This window comes from Crinia signifera, chromosome 2 (assembly GCF_055691185.1).
Source record: "Crinia signifera chromosome 2, ASM5569118v1, whole genome shotgun sequence".
NCBI classification, from domain to species: domain Eukaryota; kingdom Metazoa; phylum Chordata; class Amphibia; order Anura; family Myobatrachidae; genus Crinia; species Crinia signifera.
In genome coordinates, this window is record NC_139218.1 from 378543818 (window position 1) to 378555550 (window position 11733).

An 11733-nucleotide genomic window follows, 5' to 3' on the forward strand; every position below is an offset into this window, starting at 1 on the left:
TTATCCGAAATGCTCGGGACCTCAAACATTTTGGCTAAGGGATTTTTGCGGATTTTGACATTTTTTTCATGCTTACCTGGTCCCCTGGCGGTGCACCGATGGTCCCCCGACATCCACGGTGTCTCCTGGCATCCACAGCGGTCTTCGGAGTTCAGTGGCATCTCCGGTCCCAGAAGTACATTGCGCAAGTGCGCGGGTGCACCGGTGACTTCACCGGCGCGCCCGGGCAATGCATCCTTGGGACCGGGGATGCCGCTGAAGAGGATTCCAATGACCGCCTTGGACACCGGGGGACGAGGTAAGTATGGAAAAAGCGGCTGGGGGAAAACAAATACAAAAAAACCCCCAAAATATTATGAAAAACCAGGGTTTTTGGAATATTTCGGTTATTGGAATACACGGATAAGGACTCAAACTGTACGGACTTATTTTTCAAAGCGAAGGCTTCAGAAATCATTCGATGGTCATTCGATGCCTGCACATACTATTTTGCCTTACGATATGGACTACACAGTCATGCCAGAATCGCACCTTGTGTGGGCACCTTAAGAGTTGTTCTATACGTTCTAGATAAAGACAAATTCTAGGTAAAGATGGGTAAATTACCGGTATTACTGGTACACTGTATGGCAGAAACGTCAACTATCATATAGAATAGCCGCAGTCCTGTGTATGGTTGGAGGACAAACTGTATATTATATATGATATACAGTATATGTGAATCCCAGACCTGCACATATAAATAGCATCCATCATCCAGAAGGCAAGACAGCTTCCCACTCAACTCTTTGGTCTGATTTATTGAAGGGCCCACAAATCCACGCAATGGAACGCTGTGGCATAAATATTTATGTGTGCGACTTCATTTATAACACTTTGGAACCTGCAAAGTTTCGGTTACATCCGGTAAATATTAATATGTCCATCGTTTAAATATACTTTAAAAAATATAGATTCCTCTGATAATCTAACTGGGTGGCAAACACAGGACATTAGCCCTGAGGGCCTACATACAAAAGAGCAACAAAAAACGTAATGGTCACCCGGCACTGCCACCCGCGTGTGGAATATTAGATAAACTGGTATTGTTCAACTACTATAGGGGCAACAGTGAAAAGGTCCGCAGAAAGACCATCCGAAAACATTCGCAATTGAATAGGGACAGTCCAGTTGTTTTCGGCTAGCCGAAAAAGCCAGACTAATTGAATACCCCCCATTTTTGAGACTGAGCAGCAGAAAATCTGTTGATTGCCCAGGTTATTGCCTTGTGTGTACCTAGCTTGAGTTTAGTTGTTACATTATATTTCTACTCTCCCCAGGGACTAATTAGACGCATAAAAAAAAAATTGACATGGTCTCTAGGTTGACATTGACAAAATGACGACAAATCAAACTGTGGATATGGACTGTATAAGAGTACCGCTCTGCTCGCCATGCTTAGATCTAACTCTATGTCCAATAGGATCCTAGAGTAAGAACAAGTTGGTTGTGTAAGCCATTGACAAGTCGACCTTATTCTGGTGTCAACCTTTTGTCAACGTCAAATGTCGACCTTTTAAAATACAGTATGTCCATCTATTGCCTGTCGACAAATAGCGGTCATCCTATTAAGTGTCGATCTGATTACTGAGAGCGAATCGAGCAGATTCCATCCCATCCATGTAAGGCAGGCATGTCCAAAGTCAGGCCCGGGGGCCAAATGCGGCCCGTGCTGTCATTTTAAGTGGCCGGCAGCCTCCAGCTGGAAGCGGGCAGAGCATCAGATGTGGGAAGCACAGCACAGGACACTAAAAGTGGGGCCCCGGCGAGGGCGCCTTTACCTTGCTGTCTGCTGCAGTGAGGAGGTGCCGGCTGCCACAGTCAGATGTGTTTGGCATCCTACCCCTGCTGCAATCGTATATCACCCTACTCCACAATCACAGTGACCGCAGTGTTTGGTGGATACATAGTAAATGGGGGTCATACAGTGAATGGGAGTCATACAGTGAAGGAGGGTCAGGCTTGGGGACATACAATGAATGGAGGCACTGATGGACATTAAGAGAAGGGGGGCAGGCTGGGGGACAGAGTGAATGGGTGCAGAGTGGGATACGTACAATGAAGGAGGGGCATGCTGGGGGACATACAGTGAATGGGGGCAGAGTGGGGGACCATTAATGATTCAAAGAATGTCAGGCTGAATGGTCGGCCCCCACACATTTACACTTCACCAAATCTGGCCCTTGTCGCAAAAAGTTTGGACACCCCTGATGTAAGGGAAAGTGAAAAGGAATGGGTTACCCATTGTTTACACTTGTTTCTATGGTTACTGTATCAAACAAAGGGGAATGCACCCTGGGCTCAGTTTCCTATTTATTACATAAAATAAACTTCTATTTAGTCTGTCCGGTGGGAGGACTAAACTAGTGACAACACTACTGTGCCTGGTCCATGACAATACAATACAAATCCCAGGTGCTGGGAAGCAATCTATATCTACCCAATACTCGTGTTTCCAGACATGATTGTCTTATGTGCTAAATCCAGCACTTCTAACTTTTTCAATACTAACCTTATAATGTGTGAAAGAAATCTTTAACGTTAAGATAAAGGGGCGCAGTGCTGATGCCAGGGGCGGATTTAGGGATGAGGGTGCCCCTAGCCACAACAATAATGCTCCCCCTGTCTAATTGTATTATTTTTATTGATTACTTATAAGCCCTAATTTGATAATAGCCAATATAATGGATTAATAAAAAAGCCACTAACTGTGACATGTTCTTTTATTATGAATACATAGTTACTAAGTAGGACAGTTTCAGGGGCAGTATCTGCATGTCCTATCCATTTACACTCTATTTAAGATGGAATATAGTACAGTACAGTGGATATTTTGCAGTTATTGGTACACTTTGGGCGGACAGTACTATCACAGGCATCCAAGTGCCGCCCCCAAACATGTGCCTCCCCTAGGCACGTGCCTCACGTGCCTAATGGGAAATTCGTCTCTGGCTGATGCAACACATAGTTGGCTGATGTTTTAAGTCTGTGCATCATTAATTATTAAAGCGTTATTTCTGTTTTAACAGATTACATACATTGTAGAGCGGGGGCGGGCCACAATGCTGTAGTTCAACACGGATAGCGTCATTGGGTCCCCTCCGGACTGCCCACTTGTACTCTCTATGATACTGGGGTATTTATGAAAACTTGACAAGAGATAACATTGCAAGTGATAATGCACCAACCAATCCACTCCTAACTGGCATTTGTCTAATACAGCCTGTAACGTGTAAATTAGAAGCTGATTGGCTAGGTCTTTATCTCTTACAATTTTATCTCTCTCCAAGCCTTGAGAAATAGCCCCTTAGCTTTATACGGATGGTATTTTAGCATACACATAATTGGTACGGACAGTGGCGTAAGTTCATCCCAGTTGCCCGGAGGCAAGATAAATATTGGTGCCCACCCCTCCCCCCCACACACACACCATCTTATATAAATATATGTATGCATGTATGTATGCTATGGATATTATATTTAGAATAAAGAGAGTGTGACATTTATGGTCCTGCTAGGAGGAGGAGACAGTCACAGAAGCAATATCAACGGCTTTCAATTAACTGATTCAAACTCACAGTGGAGGAGAGGTGCCCCCTTGGGAGCAGGAGCCCGGTGGCAGATGACTCCATTGCCTCCCAGAGTTCTGCCTCTGGGTACGGAGATTACTGTACCCAGCAGTCTGATTCATATAACATTATAGCATGTCTTTGCATTATCTTTGCAGTTTCACAAGACGATGTGTACGGGAAAATGTTCCAAAATCATTGGGAAGCTTCTGTTCCCGCTGGGAGTCTGCTCCATCATTGCAAATCTACTACTGTACTTCCCAAATGGCACGATATTACAGGTGGACCAGATAACAGACTTTGTGTGGTTTTTCCATGGGATTGTTGGTGCTGGATTACTGGTAAGGAAGAAATACCCTGTGTTCTATAAATGATTTACTGCAGTCAGCAGCCGTCTCCTCTACCCCCAACATCCTCAGCCACTCACTGATGATGAGAGTTGTTAAGTCTGAGACTTGCATTGTAGCTGAGACACAGGTGACGACAAGCTGACTGCTATTAAACTAATGTATGCAAATTCCGGTGCTAATATGCTTGTTCAGTACAGTACAATATAAGTCCAATGTACTGTGGGTACTCTCTGCCCGATGTAGGTATTTCCTGCTGCTTGCTGGGATTTTACCCATACTTGCCTGCAGACATGAGCTGTCTGCTTCACATCCCTGGCATGCAGCTGTGTGCAGTGGCGGCTACAGGGGAGGGGCTGAACACAGTTCAAATTTCAAATAGAGGAGAAACACCAAATGCCAGTTAGTTCATTTGGAATGGCAGTTGGTGGCATTGGGTGTGGCTCCTCTATTTGAATTTTCAACTGTTCAGCCCTCCCCCCCTGGAGCCTGTAGACACACACTCTTATGACAAGGCGATACAGCCAAGGGGGCGTGCCATGTGAGTCACAGGGGCCTGACCTCTTGGGAATTAACCATCTATTAGTATGACAGCCATGGGTGAATGGACAGGAGAACAGAGAGCTGGGAGGGAGGCTGCGCTAGTCAGCCAGCCCAGCTCTCTGTAGGACCAGACTGGCACAACAAGCCATTGGCCCTTCTGCCATTTGTCAGCATACCTGATAACCAGTGCGGCCTTGCTTACTTACTGTCCCGGACTTTGCAGGAGTCTCCTGTTTTATCCTGTAGTCCCACACACCTCTAGAAGAGTAGGTGGGACCAGGGCAGCCGAGAGGGGGGGGGTGCGGGCAGGGCCGGATTATAATGGGGGCAAAAGGGGTCAGTACCCCTGGACCCCCTCTAGCTAGTTGGCATGTATGGTTGGCATGTATTTTTAAAAATATATATATATATATTATTTTTTTTTAGCTAAAGATTTTGTGCATGGGAGTGGGGCAGTGCTGCAGCTTCACCCATCTGCCAATGTGACAATGACTAATGCACAAGTGTGCAGTGCATTACTGGGAGTTGACTAAGTCCCATGACGCTTTGCACCAGAGGGCAGAGGCTGAGACGTTTGTGCTGAGCTCTGATTGGTGGAGCTCATTACATGCTTTACATGCTTCTCAGCAGCGGCAGCCTAGTCATGGGAGGGTTTTTAATCAGAGGCAGCACTGGGACTGTGAGGTCTCCTACAGAGTAAGGTGCAGAGGTACAAACACAGGCTTTTTATGTGGTGAGTGTGTGTGTATATATATATATATATAAAATCTTTTTTTATCCCCTGCAGTTACCCATTTACCACGTTTATACTGCCTTTACTCTGTGTTTTGACAGTGTAATATTCTCCTATGCAGTTTGCGGCCAGTAATGACAAGTGCAAGGGGGCCCCCCTGTCTAAAGTGCCCTGGGCCCCCTGAAGGCTTAATCTGGTACTGGGAGTGGGTACTAATTACCGGGTCCCAGCATTCCTCTCGGCTGCCCTGGGTGGGTCTTCCACATGCCGCATGCTTCCTAGACTAGCAGGCAAGGGGTAATTTTATCCAAATCATGTCCCTTTAGCCACTTTCTCTTCTTGTGCATAGCAGCATTTTTCCATCATGGGGATGGGGCCTAATGCGGTAACAGCCGTGTCTGCTCTCCAGGCTTCTACCAGAGCGAAGACAACAAAAGGTAGACTTTAGTGCTGTACTTGAGTCTACTGCACATGGGTATGGTCTCAAGGAAAATGACATGGGATTAAAGCCTCTTTGAACGAACCATAATGGAGTATGCTCATCGGTGAGAGCATTGGGTCTGCAATCATCTCTGAATCAGGCCCCCAGTGCTTAGTCGCAACAAGTTACAATCAGCCCCCTCGCACCCCTCATTTCACCATTTAAAGTTGCTGAACAAACCTGACTCTCCCATTCTCTTGCCAGATTCGGAGCAGAGCATCTTAGTAAATACTTTTATATAGTTTTTTTTTATATTGCAGCTTTATTGTATTTGAAGTTCTGACCCTTGAACGTCCAATCATTTCCCTGATTTCCCCTGCAGGTGTTCCTGCCAGCGTTTATGATGCTGGGTGCCGGGGGAGACGGATGCTGTGCAAACCGATGTGGGGTAAGGAAGCAATGGCCAATGGCAATGTTACATTTGGAAACTTAATTATTTTCCATGCATTACAAAGGATATATTTAAACTGTTAAATGTACTTATGTAGCCTGCTTCCCTAGAGGGGGTGTAGGTGCATTCTCTCAGCTGTCCCAATTTTTGCAAGACCGTCTAATTTTTTGGAATGGCCCCGCGTCCCATCCGGGACAGGCAGTGGAGGGAGGGCAGTTGGTCATTGGCACTGTGCGCCAGAGACAGAGGGGCTGGGGGCATGGCCAGCTCACAGAACCACTGGCCATGCCCCTACAGAGGCAAAAACCGCAACCATGTATTACCCTCTTTCCTGGAACTGAACCAGGGGCATTTTAAGACAGGCCCGTGTGCAGCCTTCTCCTTCCAGGACCCCTCTTCTCTGTCAGGAGTAGTGCAGCGGCACCACAGTAGAGTCTAAGCACTAGAGCACAGATCTCCGGAAAAATGGTGCAGCGGCCATTTTGTATGGCGATTTCCTCAGCACCACCGCAGCGTTGTGGAGTCTAAGCACTAGAGCGCTCACACTCCACTGTGCATGTGCAGATCTCCAGAAAAATGACGATAGAATAATGAATCTGGATTTGCTGTGGTACATGACACCTCTGATGGTTGGAGAAATGGATGACTTGTCTCTATGTCTGGTGCTCCCCAGATGTTCCTGTCTGTGATTCTGTCAGCACTGGGAGCCCTTGGAGGAGCCTACTGCGTGGTCATCTCTGCCATGGGTTTAGTCCGGGGACCTCTGTGTGACACAGGAGATGGAGAATTCACATACCCTTTCAGGAATGAAACCGAGTAAGTCTCATGTCTGTGGATCAGAGAAACCCATAAGTTATTAACACAACAGGGGTGAAATGTAATAGGGATGAGAGAATCAGAAAGTGAGAGATTTGGTAAGAAATCTCCAGGTTTTTTTTTAAAGCGGCAATCATTTACACTGCAAAACCAGTTTTTGCATGCGCAAGATAACCACAATGACGCCGCCAACGCAATGACGCGATGATGCAGCGTCATCACGTTGGCGGCGTCATCGCCCTTATCTTGCGCAGGCAGAGAGGACAGAGGAGCGGTGGCTGCAGGAGAAAGCGTCGGATGCGGGAGAAAGGTTACTGGTCATCAAGCGGTAAGTATCTGTGACCTGATCTCTCCCTGCATATTTTACTGCAAAGCCCGCCTCCTCTGCACGAGGTCTGGCTGATCAAATGCCACCCACCACAACTTCAGATTGGTTGATGCATTAGCCTTTTATCATATAGGATTGCTCATGTGAAGTATTATATAATATAATGTATGACAATACATGTTACTATGTAGCCTTATAGGATAATATGCCTGTAGTACATCAACTGTGATTGTTTTATTTATTTTAGGTAGCCACCTAACTATGTTATATAACTTGTAATAAATATTTGTATTTAACTATTATTAGTATTTTCTTTGTTTTATATGTGTGAATATATCCATGGTGCCCCATTACCAGTAATTAGCGCAGTGTTTCCTTTTTTAAATTGCAGTACAAAGGTCAATGATTATTATGTAATCCGAGACGATTGATGTCACTGGTTCCTGGCCTCCTTAGCCCTGTCCAATCCCAAGACAATTTCTATTTTTATAGAAGAAGTAATTGACAGCTTCCCTGGTGACGCAAGGCCCGCCCCCTGGTGACACAAGGCCCGCCCCCCTGGCGACGCAAGTCCCGCCCCCTGCCTTTTACTTTTCTCCCTGAAATAATTTTTCAAAAGTAGGCAACCCTGAACTAGTCAGATCACTTAGCCCCAAATAGCCCCAAATTGCCCCATGAGAGTGGCTGTGTTTTGTCGTAAGGGGCCACAGAGTAGTATAGAAAAATATATATATTTCATTAATTTGAGACACTTCCCTTTTAGACATTTGCAATGTACCTTTTTCCTATAAGAAATCGAGGTCTGGATTTTTTGGCAGTGATGTCACTAGTTCTAAGAAAACTGGTAGGCCGTTAACGCCTTTGTATAAGTGATATGTTTGCAGTAATCTTTCTAAGTATCTATGACCTATTATTATTAACCCCTTGAGTGGTTGTTTTTTCTGGGACAGGTCAGGTTTGTCCTGCCCCAGAAATAAACACCACGGAAATTAGGGGAAGCCGCTCCTCCACTACCACCACCGTCACCCCCCCCCCCCATCGCACTGTTGCTCACCGCCCAGTCCCGACCCCCCCTGGATCTCCAAAAAGTTTGGCAGGGGAGCCCCATGTACAATCGCTGGGGTAGGGAGTCAGTACTTACCAGAGCCGGAGGTTAGCACGTGGGGGTAGCAACAGGGGTGTGCCCCCTAGAGGTGGTGCACCAATGGTGCACAGCTGGAGGCACCACTGGCGCACACCTACTGTATCAGGCATACCACCGACGTGGTTAAACATAAAACAATATCATGTACAGACACACATTTGCATTATACTGTATAAACCCTGCCCTCTCCCCAAATTGCCATGGTTGACGTTAGAGGTATTGGAGGTCAGAGTTATTGTGGGGGTCTGGGGAGGATGTGGGGCACCTGCCCACCTTTCGGGGGGGGGGGGGGGCTTGAAGGCCACACACTTTTTGGGAGCCTCCCAGCTGTTCAGAAGTTTAATAAGTTTGGCAGTATTGCACTCCCAGCAGACTGCTATGGGGACTGCTCTAGCGACCGAAAGAAGTGGAAATCCCACAAAAATACTTCATAAATAGCCTCGTTACTATATCTTTAGTAAACTAAAGGCCTGTTTTGGGCCTGTTCGCTAGGTAGGTGAACGTCGTCCCGCCAAAGGCACGCCCTCCAGCAGGCCGGATCCCCTCAGTAAGCTGCGAGCGTCTGTGTACATGCGCCCGCACAGAGGAAAAATCTTCAAAAAGAAAGCCAGGACTTACTTTTTATTTGAACGGTGATGGCCGAATTGAAGGTTGGTGCTGGCGTTTAGCAGCGGCACAACTGCGTTTGATGGGGTCGCCCCGCATTTCTATGGGTGCGTCCACCGTTTTTGTGGGCACCAGCGGGCGGAACTACCATTGGTGCAGCAGGTGCATTGCACCAGGGCCCTTAAGGACTAAGGGGCCCGCGCCATGCGGCATATTGTTAACTTGGGTTGGGGAGGAGGAGGAGGGGGGCCCAAATTACATTTTTGCACCTGGGCCCACAACTCACAAGTTCCGCCCCTGGTGGGCACGCCCATGAAACACCGGTTGCTCACCCCGAAACGTCCCCCTGCCTGTCAATCATTCAGCAAGGCCCTTGGGGAATGAAAAATTTGCCGAAGGCGCTCGCTGCTGTGGTTTGCACATGTGCATTATCGCCTATGCGCTGCGCAAACCCCCTCCCCCCCACCGAATTCTGATCAATGAATGGATTATGCAGCATTCCCAATGACTTCTCTTTGTGCTAATGGTCTTGACATAACAGTACTGTGATAACTGTAATGTAATGTATCGCACGTGTTATAGCTAACGGAACCTTCCTCTGCACCGCAGGGACAATTATCTGTTTGATCAGAGCACTTGGAGCATCTGTAAGGTCCCTGAGAAGATTGTGCTGTGGAATGTGACATTATTCTCCATTCTGCTGGGAATTGGCGCCATTGAAACTATTCTGTGTGTAACCCAAGTCATTAATGGGCTATTTGGCGTCATCTGCGGCACGTGCCTGAGGAAAAGAAAAGTGAGCGTATGTTCTGCTTGGTAATGTGCTATTATTGATGTGTATTTCAAATGATGATCCTGTAGGTGGCGCTATTTCCATTCTCAGTAAAAAAAAAAATGCTCCACTCAATTTATCGTTGCAATATGAATATACCCAGTCCAATTGCAGGCAAAATGCAATCTATTTTTAATTGAATTTAGACAAACATTTAGTTTTTCCTCATTTATAGTTCTGCTATTTATTTGAAAAAGGGGTCAGAAAATAGCAGTAACAACAATAACAAAGACGAGTCATTCCAATAAGAAAATTGTATACAATAACTTTTAGGTCCCCCATACACTAGTGAGATTTGGTCCGATTTGACCCGATTCTGACATATCTCGGCTGATAAATCCGACCAAATCTCATGTGTTTGACGCAATGCACAGGCCCTTGTGCATCGGATCGGTGTCAGAGGTTCATTATCAGTTACTTATATAGCGCACACATATTCCGTGGCGCTTTACAGAGAATATTTGAACAATCACATCAGTCCCTGCCCCAGTGGAGCTTACAATCTATATTCCCTACCACATGTACATGCACACACAGACATTCTAGGGTTAATCTTTTGTTGGGAGCCAATTAACCTACCAGTATATTTGTGGAAGAAAACCGGGTACCCGGAGGAAACCCATGCCAGCATGGGGAGAATATACAAACTCCACACAGTTAGGGCCATGGTGGGAATCAAACCCATGACCTCAGTGCTGCGAGGCAGTAACGCTAACTATTACACCGTCCATGCTGAAATAGAATCAATGAAGCCTCAATGAGTTACGCAAAGTAAATTTACAAAGTCAATTTCCCAGATGATAGATAAACTTAGCCCGGATTGGCTGCTTGCAATCACATGTGTGTCACTGAACATAATGTATACATGTGTTTTCTTTCAGACCGGCATCGCCTAGCTGCAAATACACTTTATTTTCAGAAGACACGAATGGACGAACCTACTGAATATTAAACTATATGTTAAAGAGATTTATTTGGTGAACTGAGGTCAATGTTGGAAACTTAAACTGTCTTGAAACTTGAATAAGGAAAAAAGATAAAGGGCCAGATGCACTAAGCTTCAGTGATTAAATGGAGAGTTATAAACAGCCAGCCAATCAGCTCCTGCATTACATTTTTCAAACACAGTCTGTGACATGGCAGGTAGGAGCTGATTGGCTGGCTGTTTATCACTCTCCATTTTATCACTTTTTGAAGCTTAGTGCATCTGGCCTTAAATCTCTGTAACGTTATTTCCTCCAATCTACAAAGTATGACAGGATTCAGCATGATGCCAGCATCCCAGCTGGTTGATGGAACGTACATCGATAACAGCTTCTCCTTAGCCTTGTATGCTTTGTACAATCAGCGTGTCATGTGTTGAGTTATATACTACCTCTACAATTCATGTTATCTTTTATTGCCTGTAAAATTGTCCTCGTATTAAACAATAATCTGTAAAGTGTATATACCTTATTTTCCGTCGAATGGCAGATTCTGACCTGGGAGTAAAGCAAAAAAGAAAAAGCAACTTTGCCCCTGGATAAAACCGTTCCGCGATGCAGGTGGGGCAGATGTAACATGGGTGCAGATGTAAGATTAGTTTGGAGCTATGTATGGTCTATTGACAGGGCAGTATTGTAGACCCAGGGCAAAGCAATGCACTGGATGCCAGGCCCTACCCCCAGTAAGATTAATTTATGTTAAAACAAATATTAAGTTAATAACACACCCCTCCTGCAGTCCTGCGTCATCTATTCACATGCTCCCATACAGTGAATGGCTGTCCGCACTCTGATTGGTAGATAGCTCCAGTCCACCAATCAGCATTCTGACAGCCATTCACTGTTTGGCTGCAGGCTGGGAAGCAGGACAAGAATGTTGCTCTCTGATTGGTGGATATAGCACCAGCCATCCACCAATTA

The 11733-nt window shown here is 45.9% G+C and overlaps 1 protein-coding gene across 3 annotated transcripts in view; it reads left to right on the plus strand.

The window, feature by feature from the left end:
- LOC146058118 (transmembrane 4 L6 family member 1-like) overlaps window positions 1-11275 on the plus strand; it is a 29042-nt gene extending 17767 nt beyond the window's left edge. The window contains exons 2-6 of one of the 3 annotated variants that reach the window (XM_083170121.1): window positions 3767-3949; window positions 6035-6100; window positions 6777-6919; window positions 9607-9813; window positions 10711-11275. In XM_083170121.1, coding sequence (XP_083026247.1) covers window positions 3779-3949; window positions 6035-6100; window positions 6777-6919; window positions 9607-9813; window position 10711 — 588 coding nt within the window. In that variant the 5' untranslated portion in view covers window positions 3767-3778 and the 3' untranslated portion in view covers window positions 10712-11275. The remainder of the gene's footprint in view (window positions 1-3766; window positions 3950-6034; window positions 6101-6776; window positions 6920-9606; window positions 9814-10710) is intronic. The other 2 variants (XM_083170120.1, XM_083170122.1) reach the window with 2 other exon arrangements.
- Window positions 11276-11733: the final 458 nt, after the last annotated feature.